The sequence below is a fragment of the Fringilla coelebs genome (assembly GCF_963513975.1).
Source record: "Fringilla coelebs genome assembly, chromosome: 6".
Taxonomy (NCBI): Eukaryota; Metazoa; Chordata; class Aves; order Passeriformes; family Fringillidae; genus Fringilla; species Fringilla coelebs.
In genome coordinates, this window is record NC_140034.1 from 36,385,525 (window position 1) to 36,400,710 (window position 15,186).

The window sequence follows — 15,186 nt, forward strand, 5'->3', positions numbered from 1 at the left end:
CCTTTCTCCCAAAAGTTTACAGAAATGCTTACTGTAGTCTAACATAGCAATCTGTTAATGTTATTAAGTAATGGTCGATTGATCAACTCATACGTAAATATTAGCTTAATATTTCTAGAGGGCCTATATCATCATTAAGGACTCTGTAAGCCTCAGTATTTGAATGTGGAAATGACTCTGCAGAAAGCCACCGATCTACATGTGTGTGACCCTTGTGCAGAGTGTGTGTGAATAGTTTCTGGCAGGTTACCTGCAACACATTTTCAGGGACGGGGAAGATTTTTTCTCCATTGTACAAAATGGCTGCCATTACTCTGCATAGCACACAGCAGTTTATATAGGAATATTAGTGGGAAATAATAAAATTCAAGGAGCTGTTGCTTTGTCTTCTCCCTTTCTTTGGTGGGCAGTGCAATGGAGCCATGACATGTAGCAGGTGCAGATGCTGCACACTCATTTCCTCTTTATGGTGTATTCTGTGTTGTGGCCAGCACTTTGAAGCAATTTTTAGAGAAACTGAGGCATGAAGCCTTTAAACTAAAATAGAACTTGAAATCACCAAACATTTCACACAGACTTTTGTGTTACACTATTGCATGGTAAAAATCAATCTAAGTTACAATCTCAAAAATCAATATTAATTAACCTCTTTATTAATTACAAATGCCAATTACTACTTAGGTAAAACCCTGCTAGAATAATAAAAAGTGTGATACAGTAGAGCAACGTTGGCAAGTTGTATGATGCTAAGCACCTATCTACTGCTTGAGCAGGAATAATAAGCATAGAAAATTTCACTGCTCAAAGGCAGAAGCAAGATGAGGTCTTAACTGCTAGTTATATATAATCATACAGGAGGCAAAGCCCTGCAGAGTGACACAAGGCATTCATTACAGCCACCAGCCACATCCTGTCTTGGGAAATCTGGACATATTCTTACCTTGAAGTCTGCATGTTTGAGATCAAGCTTTCTTGCATACCTCATTAAACAGTCTTGATGTATAAGAAAGGATTTGGTCCTATAGATTTAAAAATAGCTTGAAATATTTTTCATCTGAAAAAGACTTGCTGGAGCTCTGTCATCTACGATTTGTAGTAATATGGTAATAACTATTGCTGGGAAAACACACAATTTTGATTTTATATATATATATATAAATACACATTTGTACCTAAGTGTATCTTCATATACACTTATATAGATACTGTATATTATATAGAAATATATATATACATACATGCATATGTGTGTATATACATATACATAGGAAGAGTCTCAGCTATTCCATCCTGTTCACTGGAATTCATTTGCCAGAGTGAACCAAGGCCTGTTTTGCTTTGATTTACTCTGGTCTCCTTTTCATCTGCTGCAATGTCCCTGTGCCCTAATTCTGATTTTGTGTCTTTTTCATATTACAAGGTTTCATCCTATAGTCCTACTTGGGCAAAACTCCTGTAAGTCCTTCTTATTGCAGTAATATTAATGCAATGGTTGACTGTAATGCTTCTAAAATGTTTTTTCTTTTTCTCTTTGATGAGAATGTAGATAAAGCCAGATTTACAGTACAGTCTTTTTCCTGTAAACAGAATTTTTCTGTAATGAATTGAACATTTTTATGGAACACTTAGAGGCATAAATTCTGGTAAGAAGAATGTAATTATTCAAATTTCTTTAAAAGGTCTAATGGAAAATGAATTATATGTGCCTCCAATTTTTATATATATCTTAAATGAGAGAGTAGTCTTCTGAAAAGGAATAGGAGAATAAAAGAGAGCTAAAAGCCAAACTCTTTCTCATGACAGGCCTAAAATACATGAATTTTTTCATGCAGGACTGATGCTGTGAGGTGACAAGAGCCATGTCTGTCTTGTCATTCTCAGTGAGTCAGGGTCTGCTTAGGTTAAAACCATGATTCCTCTGTATGCTTTTCCACTTTTAAGAATGGTCAGAGAACTGTTGACTGGATAAAGGCCTTGACTTTTATCCATGAGTACTCTCTTCAACTGGTGAAAGCTTTGGGTGCTCGTTGGATGGTGAACATGGCAGTGCTAGGTTAGCAGCTGAACTTGAATCTTGGGGGTGTTTTCCAACCTTGATGATTCTGTGATTCCTCTTTCTGAAATCTATAGAACAGGACATAATATTTTTATTCAACTTCTTTTAGCTAATCAAGTAGGCAGTGAACTGATTGGGTTTGTTTGCTGTTTTGCTTTTGGCTCAAATGTCTTTGGTTGTAATTAGTACCATTTTTGGTTACCAGGAATGCTGGTAAAAGGAAGTGAGGTACAATGTTTTGACTACATGCAATAGACAGGTGCAGGTCATACATTTCTTAGCTTATCAAATTGCATAAACATGCACATCACATAAGAATACCTCACCTGTCTGCTTAAAGCCAGTGTTCCTTTTCCCTACGCAACATTTGTGAAAGAGGAATTATATAAAATCAGCTTGGATTGTATAATAATTGTCTTATGATATTGTCAAATGCCAAAAAGCTTTTATCACTCATTTTCATATGGTTTAAATAATCAGGCTTTTAAACATATATCTGTAAGGAGGGGTTTTTGTTTGGTTGGGTTTTTAAAGGAAAAATGTACAGGAGTCCATTGTTTCAAAGACTGATGTATTAACTTTGCAATGACTCTTGCCATCCAGGTTTCAACAGGTGGGCTGATTTTACTCTCCCTTGATGATAACATATTCTCTCTCAGCAATGATAATGACAAACCCAAATGCTATGTTCCTGTTTTTCCTCTACATGAAGAGCTTGGACCCGTGGGAGTTCTTGCTGTTCTTGTGCAGGTGCAAATTCATTAAAATCGGTATAGGGTCCTGTTTTGTTAAGGCCCTTTCCCCTGATTAGGGACTGAAAAGATAAACTCACTCTATAAATATCAAATTTGCCCTTGCTGTGTTTTAAATTCGAAAATGCTGATTTCCTTATTGTTGTTATTATTATTACATGACATGCCTCTGGATCTCTCCTTTTCTGTCAGAATTACTGTTGAGAACCAGCTTTGGCCAGGAGTACAATGTGGTTTCTTTTAAAACAGTATCCCAAGTGGGCTACTCATGTGAGGCCCCCATCATCCACAAGTGTCTGTGGGAATTCAGCTGGAATTAATTTGATGTTTGTTTTGAGATCACTTGATCTTTGACCTTTTATGTTAAGGGCCTATGGTAACAGCAGAACAGCTTGCTCCAAAAGATGCAGTGTAATTAATTTGGCCTGCCTGGCTTCAGATCCTTTAAAACCAGTATCTGCTGCATGGCAGACATGGTCATAAAGCTTTGATGCAAAGTGAAGTAGGATTTTTTTGACAATTTCACATCTTTTTCTTCTGACTGGAGATCTGGATTTCTTGCCAAGCAGCCTTCTCTGCATCCTCTTTACTTTCATTGGCTAGAAAGCAAGATTGGAAATTCTTCCCCAGCTTTTAACTTTCTTTTCTATGGAGTCAGCCCAGACTCAGGTTGCAGTGCTTGTGTTAACAGATGCCAATTTTCAAATGCTTTCCTATGAACATCCAAACTAGTAAATTAAGGAAATCACCAGCAATGCCTTCAGACAAGTACTGACTTTTTGAAGTGGCCAACCAATGGCTGCTAATCTAAAATCTTTGGGCAATGCCACAAAGAATTAAATCTGTGTATTAATTAAAAATACAATGTTGTAAACCCCATAAGAAATCAAGTACTCAATAGTAAATTCTGCAGTGTGATTAAATTAAGTGGAAAGTAGTTCCGAGATTGTTTTTTACCATTGAGGAAGACAAATGTTGAGTCCTTCAAATCTCTTACTCAGTAATTGCAATTCTCTTCCCCTCCTTGGAAATCCTCTAAGCCATTCTTTTCATTTAAGTTTGCTCAGGCACCCAAGAGCATAAAGAGTTAATGCCCTTGTAATGGTCATTTGTACATAAAGTTGTAATTATTTATTTTCTCATTTGTACCATATCAAGGCTTTGTACAATGTTTAAGTTTTGTTTTCAAATTATTTTGTATTTTATTTTTATAAACTGGTTCTAAATAAAATATTCATTCAGCATGCAAAACTTCAGTTCTTGATTGTGTTTGTATAGTGATTCATTAACTTATAAAGCTTTAGCTGAAATATTTTTCAGTGTTTTTTACTACTGTAACCCTGTAATTTAAATGGATAAAGTGTTTCAGCAGTGATTATTTTTTTTTCTCTGTTTCAAGAAAGTAAAAAACAAGTGTGTGTTGGTACTACTACAACATGAATCATATGTTCATATTGCAAACTGAAATGATTGGATCAATGGAAGTTTAACTGATTTAGTAGATTCATGTGTTGTATATTAATAACTACAGAAAAATCCAAATAGGCCACCTCAGAAACCTGATTTTCTATTTGTTCTTATCCCTTCTGTCTTTGTTTATCTAAACAATAAACGATTGCTGCAGCCAGATCAGGTCAATTTTAGTAACAATACGGTGGTCCTGAAAAGCCAGCTGATGATGGCATTTTTCCCTTGAAAATTGTATTATTTTATTTAGTCAGAGGTCACTATATTTTGGAGATAATCAGCTGTCTGGATGTAGACATTAAGCTTTTACAGTCTCTTGAGGAGACTTGTCTCCCTCTGTACAATAAACTTAAGCAGCAGATAGCAGAGAAATGAATGAATGGAAGTTGTTACTGAATCTGAGTGCTATGGGGAAAATGCAGTGTTAAGCTACCGGCTGCTCTAGTTTCCTCCAAGACCCTTTTATTTCTCTTTCTAGTAACACTAAGCATAAGTAGAGTGTAAAATCATCACAATTTTTATTTGCGGTTTGTGTGCCTGAATGTCTTAATCCTACGCTACCAGAAAATAGTCTGCACTTTGCACAGCAGGACAAAATTTTTAGGGAAGTCGAGAATAATTGGAGAAAATTCCCTGGATCTCTTTCTCAGTATTACCACTGTTATGCCATACATTTGGGGAAAAGCCAGCTCCATCTTTGTTCAAATAAATGGCAATATTTTCATTAAGCTTCACGACCAGGTCATTAGCTCTTGTCATTTATACAAATAGCCTGGATAGCTTCACAGGAAACAAATTGGGAATTCATTTACTCAGTAACAGTCCAAGAAAATTATGTTTCACCTTCTGTTAAGAGCAGCCAGAAACTTAATGGCATGGCTTCTGGATGGTACATGTGATCACAGAAAGGGTGTGTAAAGAAATAGCAACCAACTGTATTAATTTGAAGATGAAAATAGCAATTTTTGCCCACTCTGTAGTGATGAGAAGTAGCTCAGTTTCCTTCTGTATTTAAAAGATGTAAATCTAGAATGTGTCAGAAGTGGAAGAGTGATATTGACAAGGCTCTGGTATATTTTAGCAGTACAACTAAAACACAGGGAAAGAAGCAAGATCAGAACAAACATGCTGTGGTACATTGATGTTGAGGTCTGGTTGTTGTCTGACCACCACAGTGTCTTTAAGCATTGCCTGGCTTGTCTTCATTCATACAAGAGATCCCATGTGCTCCTTCTGCTCACAGGATCTTGCTGCACTTTTCTACTCACACTGTAGCTGCCTCTCACGTAAACTGGTACTGGAACATGAGAAAGCAGACACAAGTCACCTCTCCCAAGAAATGCTGTAGTAGGCTGTTAATTCGAGAATTAACAGTTGCAAAAAGAATGGAAACATCAAGAGAAAGACAGGCAAGAACTGCCAGTTGCAACCTGGACAAGCTCAAACTGCTGCCCAGAAGGACCAGGTAGATCGCATTTGCTAATTAATCTACCTGGAATGTCATGGTAGCACGAATTACCTTCTGTGTCTGTGAAAACAAAATAGAGAAAACCCTGCTCAAGAGAGCCCATCTGTACTGATGGGGGACAAATAATGCTTCCAACAAGTTAATTTGGAAAGCTTTTAACAACATAGAAACAAAAATCTGATTTAGAAGGATGCTTAAACTCAGCAATTTCTTAATACCCGTCACCCATACCATCTTCTTTTGTTAAGGTAAACCTGGAAAAAAAGAACTTTCTCTTCTTTAAGGCATTAATCCCAATGAACATTGTGCTGTACACGTATACATCTTATTTTTGTGAGATATTTTCATATTTTACTCCATCTGTGATTCTAAAGAGAAACACTTGCTAACTGAGTACCCTGTTTTCACATTTTAGTAGGCAGCAGTGGCTGGTTTTTAAGTGCAGATGAGTTAATTCAGTACACCAAAATGGTGTAATGGTGGACATGAAGTACATTTTCATACGGTGGTGTTCAGTCAAAGCTGACTGCAAAAGTGGCATACCTTATGCTATGATTGCATATTCTTATGCTTCTAGTAGAGGGGCAGTTTAATTGTGATTCTCTATTTTATTTGTATTTGCTAAATTCCTAGAGCAGGAATGCTTGTGCAAACTGACTGTAACACTAGAAGCAGCTAGTCATTGCTATAGGCCGAATTTATCTGCAGAACCTTTTTAAATGTTGGTGATACATGCTTAAGAAGAACACCTGTATGATTTTTATGATTTTTCAAGTCATTGGACAAAATTTCAGGTTAGAGTGTTTTTGTTTGACCTCCGGTTCAGATGCCAGATATAAGAACATTGCACCTCTGCTACTTCTGAATTGTGCAAAGTAGAGTGGCTCAAATATATACGCCTGAAACACAAAATCATGCCAGTGACAATAATTTTCCCTGTCTAAATATGAAATGGCAATTTTTCTTTTTGGCATGAAGATAAAATGATTTTCGCTTGTCTCAGAGTTGACACCAGGTTACATTTTGCTCTAACTCATTTTCTTCTTCCTTGGCTGTATAGTTATGAGAAAGGAAATGAAAGCTTTCTAAACTATGCAGGAGCATTTGTCTAGAATGAAGTGAGCCCCTGCCTCCTGTAATTTAACAGCAAATCTGACTTCCATTTCACGTAAAACAATACAAAGCTTTCTGTTCTCTGTGTTTCAAACACTGTGGTATTGATTCCATAAGGCTTACAAAAGCAGATGAAGATACAGCCTACATAGAACCTATCTGTCAGAAACAGGCATCACTCATCCATTCCTCATTTTTCTGTATTTCTCTGTTTTAACCATGTGACTGGTTAAAAAGAGAGACTACCCTGCTAGTGCAGTAAAACACAACGTCTCTGAAGAGAAGGTGCATTTGACAAGCCAGGAGTGAACAAAAGCCAAGTGGAATAATGCTATATGACTTCTGAGGAGAACACTCATGAATGTCAGTGAATGCTCAGTGCTAAACCATTCCTAGAATAAGCAACTATCTCAAACTCTTCCTGTGGTGCCTTGCACAGCTCAGACTTCTAAAACCTCAACAACAACCAAGCAAACACCCCCAACATAACTATTAGAAAAGGGAAGCACTTAAAGTGCCAGCTACTTCTGAGGCTTGTTTAATTCAAGAACCAAGTAACTTCTGTAAGTTAGCTCCTGGTGGTAGTAACCATAATGTTACTTTTTTACCCCACTCTCATGCCTTTTATTTTTCACAAGGTGACATTAAACAAAGGACGATACAGACAAAAGTCTTACTCAAAATAAATGTGGGGTTTTTTTTTTAAGAGAAAAAGAGGATAAAGAAAAGAGAATAAATTTATTAGCCAACTGCAACAGAGTTAACTGGAGGCTGGTAATTAGTGTTTAATGCCACATATAGCAAAATGTTTCCCACTGGGAAAAACATGGGAGGCAAGTCCACTTCGCTCCTTCAAAGTCACAGGCCGGAGCAGAACATACATCAGCACCCAACAACACAGTCATTTTACATCTATTCAAGTTTTTACACATCTGCAAAGCAGAAGTAGTAGCAGCCATTTGGATGTTCCTTCTTTATGGCTCTCAGGGGGGGCCTAGGAAACTCAGAAGGACCTGGTTCTTGTGACATGGAGCTGGAGCTGCAGCTGCTGCTTCTGCTGCTGCTTCCAGCCACCTGTGCTCTAGCTCTGTCCTTAGCAGGGGAGAGCTGGGGGGATCCTGGGCTCAGGTACCCAGCTGTGGTCTGAGTAGATGCAGTGGCATGTGTGGTTGGGCCAGTGTTGTTTTTCACATAGACATTCTTGATAGCAACAAGCGTATGTGCCATGATGCTGATGCTGTTACTCAGATCTTGCATGCCTTGCTGCAGCAGCCGAAGATTGTGGTTGACACTGTCAAAGCCAGACTGGATCACCTGTATTTGGGTCTGCTGAATCTGCAGTAGGTCCTCTTCAGTCATTTCATTTTGGTCTGCCTGGCACCTGCCTTTTGTTTTGGCTTTTACTTTCCCAGAGGAACCACCGCCTGATGTCCCCAGAAAAGGCAGTTGTTCTTGACTAGGTGGAACCACTACCATGTCCTCAGAGCTTTCTTCTGGCTCCACCACCTTCACTACTATTTCTTCTTTGAGGTTCATCTGCTCAAGAGTGGATTGATGAGATGGGCCAGGACTGCCATTAAACCCTAGAAGAGGTGGGAGGGAGGGAAGAAAAGCAAAGCCCATGAGAAACTTCATAACTTCAGTGGTGACATATTTTCTCATCCACTAAGCACTAACATCAGTCCTTGAAACAAGACTCTCAAACTATGTTATCTTTGATGGTTTTAGAATACAAATTACTTCGACAGGTGGTAAGGAAACCATAAATACACATTCACCAGTTAACCATGTATCTGCATACTACAGCTTCCTTACCACCACAAAAGCCAAGCTTTAGGATCCCAAAGACAAATTCACTGCAAGCTCATTTCAGGCTCTATCGTGCATGCAGTAAACAGTAAGAGCACTGCTGAAACACTGAATTGCAAGAATCCCTTGGTATCCAGCATGCTAGGACAACATCGCTGGCACGTATGAAGTTATGTGCTCCCAGCACTTTGTACTGGCTGGACCTGCGTGCTGCCATGGCTTTTTGCATTTGCAAGAATAATTACGGCAATAGCGAAGATCGGTGGCCGGGTCTAACGCCTCGTGGATGGGCAGCATCTGATACGAGACGCTGTTTTTACTCTTGGCGCTGTTCTGAGGCACTTCTGTGACCTAGAGCGCGAAGCCTCACAGTTCTGTGTGCGTGCATATACGTTTTGCCTTTCCGAGGATGCGAACCAGCGCTTTCCTGCGCGGCCGGTCCCCGCGGCCCCTGCGCGCACGCCGCGGGCGGGCGGAGCCGCTCCCCGCACACCGGGGCTCCCGCGGCTGCGGCGGGGGACGCCGGGCGGAGGGTCCGTGGCGGCGCCGCGGGGGTCGCTCCCGCACTCACCCATGTCCCCCACGACGGCGCCGGGCAGCTCCAGCGTGTCGATGCCGCCCACGATGGGCACGGCCTCGGCGGGCAGCAGGGAGCCGTAGGGGCGGCGCTGGCGGCGGGCGGGCGGCGCGGCGGCGGGTGGCAGCTCCTCGGGGGCCAGGAGGAGGCCGAGGGCGGGGGGCGCCGGGGGCCCGCAGCCCTGCGAGAGGCGGCACAGCTTGCTGCGGTCGCGGCGCTTCAGGTCCCGCCAGCGCTTCTTCAGGTCCTCCACGTCGCGGGGGCAGGCGGCCACCGGGTTCACCTTGTGCCGGATCAGCTCCCACACCTTCCGCTTCTGGCCCGCGGAGGCGCGGCCGGGTCCCGCCGCGAAGAGCAGCTGCTCGTGCTTCAGCACCTGCTCGATCAGCACCTCCGTCTCCGCCTCGTTGAAGTTCGCCTTGCGCCGTTTGGGCGAGTCCTCGGCCATCCTCCGCCGCGGGTGTCGGCGGGCGGGCGGGCGAGCGAGGAGCCGCGGGGAGGGGGAGACACCGCTGCCCTTCTCTGCACCCCGGCCCGCGGGTGCCGCCGCCGCTAGGCCGGGCCCCGAGCTCTGCTGGGGAAGGAAATACCGCGCATGAGAGGAAAAGACGCGCACGGACCGGCGCAGGCGCCCCGTGCCCCGCGTGTTGACATGGGGAGGGGGCGCGGCCCCCGCCCGCCTCCCCGGCGGGAATCCCCGCTCGGCGCCGCCCCCGCGGGAAGGGGGGACACGGCGGGCCCGCCCCCGGCGCGGGTTGTGCGCGTGCTCGGCGGGAGCGGGGCCGGGAATGGCGGCGGTTTTGGAGCTGCTGCTGCAGGAGGAGGTGCCGGTCAGCGCCGTGGTGCGGTGGCTCCGGCACGGCCCCGGCCACCGCCCGGCTGAGGTAACGCGCGCTAGGTCGTCCGCCCGCAGCGCCCTGGCTCCGGCGGGGCCGGGCCCGCAGCCGCGCCACTCCCCCAGCGCCCTCCGCTGCCGCGGGCCGGGGCCGTGCGGGAAAGTTTGTCCGCCCCGCGCTGCTGTGAGACGTGAAGCCCCCGTGGGTCAGCCCGGGGTCCCGTCAGCTGTCGTTCCGCGGCCGCGGCCGAGCTTCTATCGAACACGCCGGCGGCACCGCCCCCGGCGCGGGCGGGCTCCGGGCACGGCGGCGGGAAGGCGAGGCCGCCGGCGGGAGCTGCGCCGGGAGCTGCCCGGCGGGCGTGTGAAACCGCTGGAATGCGCGGGGCTGAGCCCGCCGGAGCTCCGCGCCGCCGGCGCCGGGCGGTCTCTGGCGGGCGGTGGCGCCTCGCGGCTCCGGGGCGGGAGCGGGGAGGCCCCGCGGGCGCGGGAAGCGCCGGGAGCCCCGGGTGCCAGCGCAGAGCCCAGCGGGACGAGCGGGCGCAGCGCAGCACTGCTGGTGTCCCGAGGGAACGCGGTGACACTTCCCGCATCTTTGTAGGGGAAGGCGGCGGTGAAAGAAGGACGAGGCTGTCAGCGCCCGAGGCTTGGTGGTGGCTCTGTGCTGGCGCCAGCGCGCCTCCCGGCTGGATGTTCGTCCCGCCTGGACCTTGAGGAGGATCTTTGCGGGCTGGGAGAGGGCGCTTGATGGCCGAGTTTTGTAACGAATGATTTGGGTTCTTGTGGAAATAAAAACATTTGTAACTGTAGATAGACTAGGAGCGCTTATGTTTCATATAGAGAATAACACAGAGAAGCAATTGGTATTTAAAACATATTCTACCTGAGCCCCTTGCATAGTGCTACTTAATATTGAAATCAAAACTCACTGATGTTACCCCCATAAGTTAGTTGGGTATTGCTGTCATCCTAAACGGGTGGGAAGAATGGACCAGCACTTTTATGTTGTGTGGTGTTTCTTCAACTGTGACTTGCAGAAGCAGTGCTGTGGACATTATGAAGTTTGAGATCCTGGCAGCTCAACTAGCAACTGTGTGGGTGAGGGGTGGGGAGGTCAAAAAGTTTGCCCTTGCAAGGAAATTTCTTGCTGCCTTTTGCTGTTGGGAGCAGTGCAGTTACTTCAGCATGAGAAAGCAAGTGGGAGGTTTGCAGCTGGCAGGTGTTGACAGGCTGCTGTTATCCAGTTGTGGAGGAGCCAAACCTCAGTTAACTTGGACAGAGAAAGATGAGTGAAAATAGGTTGTGCTCTGAAAAGTTGGAGAAACTACCCAGCCGTAGTGTATAGTGTAGACCGTAATCATCTTTGTGCGCCAGGGAAGGAAATGCTAGGCCATGTCTTGCTCTAGCTCTCACGGCAGTTTTGGGCTGGAGATGGCCTTCTGACGCCTCGTGGGGGTTGTATTCTGAGCTGTGTCAGAATTTCACACTTCTCCAAGGAGCTGAATTGGCCTCACGCTTTCAAATATGAATTTTAGTATAGGTGTTGAAGATTGTGTGAGTCCGGTGTACAGGCATGTTAATTTTGCTTTCACTTTTTTCTTTCATGCAGAAACCACCTTCAGAAACAGTGTTTGCTTTCTTGACTTTTCATCTAGTTAGGGTTGTGAATACAACTTTACTGGAGTATGTATGCGATGCTTTCAGTATTAGTAAGGAAAAAGTTTTGAGACCTTCTTCTGTTCTTGCAAATGTTGCTGAATCCCATTGAGAGGAATCAGAAGCCTGATGGAGTGTTAGGAACAAAAGAATTTTTACCCAGGGTACAAAGCTTCAAACTGCACATGTAGTGTGAAGTTGTTTTTGTCTAGATTTCCCCTTGTAAGATCAATGCCACCTGTCTAGATTTCAAATCTCTTGAGTCAGTGGTGAGGTTTTTGTTAAAGTTTCTCAAGTATAAACTTCATATAACTTAAAGTTGCACAGTCTCTGTTTAGACCTCTGTGGGGTCTCGAGCAAAATTATTTAATTGAGAGGGAAGCGCAGCTTTGGTGTTGTATTTGGTGCTGCAGGACTCCAGGCGCCTCAGCGGTTGTTGTTATAGCACCCCTCTGTGGGAGCAGGCAGCATTCACAGAAAAACAGGGCACAGAGACCTTGCAGAGTGTACATTTTTCTGTTAGAATTAGATGCTTTCAGTATTGATGTTTTCAAAATGTTGAACTTAGGGGCGTCAGTTGCTCCAAGTCCTCCCTGGAGGACTGCCGAGAGTGTTACTGATGTTTCCACGAAACAGTTCCACTATTTTTCAATCAGAAACCAAAGTGAATGACTCCATCTTAAAACTTGTGCTGAAGTGGCTTGTGTGTAGGCTGATTTTCAGGTCTGTGACCAGCACTATTCAATTTCAGTTATGTACTTTGATAAGCCATGTTGGTTTTTATTGTGTATTGAAATCCCATAGTTACTACTTAAATGTGTCCGGGTACTTGGACAGAAAGAATCAGGTAGCATCTTTATATTAATTTTTTGTCTGCTTCTCTTGTAGGAGAACCACATCCATGACAAGCTGGTATCTCTTAGCTTGCTTCAGAAAGATTTTGTGCCTTTTCTGCTGAATTTTTTAAGGGAGCAGACCAGCCAGATCCTGACTAATGGACCCTCTACTCCTGCTAAAACTCCTAATTCCAAGGCTCATGGGAGCCAAAGGACAGGATCAGAAAGGAGGGCAGGCCATGCAACCAGCAGCCGAGTGCAGCTCTTTTCTCAGAGGACTTCAGTGACCACCTGCACCACAGATACCAGCTTTTCTCCCACTGCAGCATCCAGTGGTTCCTCTTCCTTCTCTGGGTCGAACCTGTCCAGCCCTTACGGCGAGTTCCCCAGCGCGGTCTCCAGCAGCAGCCCGAGCTTTGGGCACAGCCCTGTGCTGCCCCACGGCGAGAAGCGTTCCTCTCACAAGGCCAGCCTGGGGAGCTTCCTGACCGCCACGCCCGAGGCCCTGCCCGTCAGGCGGGGCCGCAGGAAAGGCGGCAGCTCGGCTGGGGCCTCTGGCCGGCAGGTAGCTCGGGATCTGGGGCGTTCCCTGGCTGAAGAGGAGGATGGAAAGAGTGACGGTGGATCGTGGAGTGGAGGGAGAAGGAAGCGGAGTGAAGTGCCTCTTGTTTCTGCCAGATCCCCGCCCAGCCAGCTAAACCTTAACAACTTGGAGGAGTTTCCACCCATGGGTGCTGCCTCTGGCTGGACAAAGTAAGAGCAAGTCTGCCTCGTTGTGTCACTGGGATCGTGCTGCAGGTTACATCCCCTTGACCAGCTGTTGTGGGTGTCCAGATGCAGAAGAGGCTGTAATACGCAATACCTTCTTCTGGAAAACGGGGTCACAACTGCTTTGTTCTGGTGGCCGTGTAGGGAGGGGAATATTGCCTTGACAGGGAGTCAGGTTTCCTCTCCGTGGACTCACCCAAGACACCTCTTGTGCCTCTCGCTTTTGATGCTGCCTGCAGCTTGCCAGTGCACAGCCCAGCTGGTTCAAAGCTGAGCACATCTTTGTCCTTGTGTGTTCTAACGAGTCAGTGTTATCTTGGCTCTTCACGTTTCTCATTTAACAGAATATCAGTCAGGAAGAGCTATCCTGGAAGGCTCTTCAGCGTTACTGATGCTAGCAACAAAGCTTTTGGATTGATCTTCTGTGGCTTCTGGTAGCAGATGCTAGCATGCAGCTTCATTTGTGCTGTGTAATTGTGGACAAAATAGCAGGCTGTGTTCTTGGTCTGCAGCAAGCCCCGGTCTCCTTGGTGACTTCGGCTAAGCTTTGGGACAGCTGTTTGTGTTGTGGTTGCCTCAGTCCTTTAATCTTTGTCTTTGCATTCTTTGAAATCCTCATTACCAAATAGAAAGCCTTTGTGTCAGCCTCTTTGCTCTGTATATCAGTCACTGGTCTCTGAAAGTGGGACTTTCTAGTTGGACATGCAAAATTCCAGCTAAAAGTTATAAAGTGAGTGAGTCTGTACAGCAAATCCAAATGCAGGGTCTGGGCCATGCTCTAGATGCTGCTTTGGCCAAGGGAGATAAGGCGTGTTTCCAGCACAGCCAGCAAGTCTCTCTTCCTCAATTGCATTAATGCTCAGCTAGGAAAGAGAAGGAGGAAAGAGATCACAAGCCTTTGGAAATCAATGTTACAGCTATTTTGAGAACACCTTAGCAGTTAATATGTAGCAACCAGCATTTCTGTGGTGCTTTATGTTTCTGTATCCATTTCCTTTTTTTTTAGTGGTTTGTTTTGCTACATAACCAAGCCTATTCCTGCAGGACAAATCCAAGTATTTTTTGCAGGAAGGATGAGTTTCCCTGAACTTAAACGCCCTGATGTAACTTGGGAGCCTGGACTCTCACTGGTAGACAATGGCAACTTGATTGATTTTGGTTTGTTGTTTTTTTTTTTTTCTCCTGATCATGTTAGAAATTAATTCACCAGCAGTTTCTTACTAAAATGGGGCATATCCTGTCCTGCAAATTAGAAACATTTGGAAGGATTGTGTGGCACCTGTTAGATGGCTTGCTATTTGATAATTAATTTTGCTGCAGGTTCAGCAGGTTCTTTGTAGCAGCCTATAGCTCTGTGAATTTTTTTTTTCAACGATAGAATAAAATGGATAGCTACAGGTACAGTTTAGAAATTCAATATCCCAGCTCAACATCCATTTTGTTTTAGCATTAGATTCCTCTGGAAGAGTTGATTGCACATCTGTCTTGAGACCGAAAATTTTTGTTGTTGTTGAGCTTGATTTTAGTGGAATTGGTTCTCTTCTTTTCAGCAAGAGCAAACCATCGAGGCGAATCAACCCGACTCCTGTGAGTGCTGAGCGGCCCCTCTCGAAACCAAAGACCTGTTTCACTTCTACTCCAGTCAGCCGCTCTCCAGCCTCGAGCCTGGAGGCCTTTGCTGCTGTCCAGGAAGGAAACCTCTCATCTGTGATGAGCAACAGCCTTCAAGAGGAGAGGGAGATGCTGAAGAAAGAACGGTACAGTCTGAGCAGGGGGCAGATTCTTAATGCCCTTGTGTCCTGGTTCCAGCCAGGACGGGGTTAATTTCTCAGTAGCTAGGAGGGGGCAT

At 45.1% G+C, this 15,186-nt stretch overlaps 2 protein-coding genes across 3 annotated transcripts in view; one reads left to right on the top strand and one right to left on the bottom strand.

Annotated features, from left to right (window-relative positions):
• Nucleotides 1-7,691: 7,691 nt before the first annotated feature.
• Nucleotides 7,692-9,926, bottom strand: LOC311155027 (uncharacterized protein). The gene is made up of 2 exons (XM_084207927.1): nt 9,237-9,926; nt 7,692-8,439 (listed from the first exon to the last, which is right to left on the bottom strand). Exons 1-2 carry the CDS (start codon nt 9,688-9,690, stop codon nt 7,781-7,783), a joined length of 1,113 nt encoding a protein of 370 aa, XP_084064053.1. The 5' UTR covers nt 9,691-9,926; the 3' UTR covers nt 7,692-7,780.
• The window catches only part of CDAN1 (codanin 1), a 31,533-nt gene continuing 26,257 nt past the window's right edge, over nt 9,911-15,186 (top strand). For both annotated transcript variants that reach the window (XM_084207142.1, XM_084207143.1), the window contains exons 1-3: nt 9,911-10,126; nt 12,622-13,322; nt 14,888-15,094. In XM_084207142.1, coding sequence (XP_084063268.1) covers nt 10,031-10,126; nt 12,622-13,322; nt 14,888-15,094 — 1,004 coding nt within the window. In that variant the 5' untranslated portion in view covers nt 9,911-10,030. The remainder of the gene's footprint in view (nt 10,127-12,621; nt 13,323-14,887; nt 15,095-15,186) is intronic.

Coding starts and splice junctions, on each gene's coding strand:
- LOC311155027 (XM_084207927.1), bottom strand. CDS start 9,690: ATGGCCGAGGACTCGCCCAAACGGCGCAAGGCGAACTTCAACGAGGCG. Junction 8,440..9,236: donor CGCCGTCGTGGGGGACATGG/GTGAGTGCGGGA, acceptor CACCTCTTCTAG/GGTTTAATGGCAGTCCTGGC.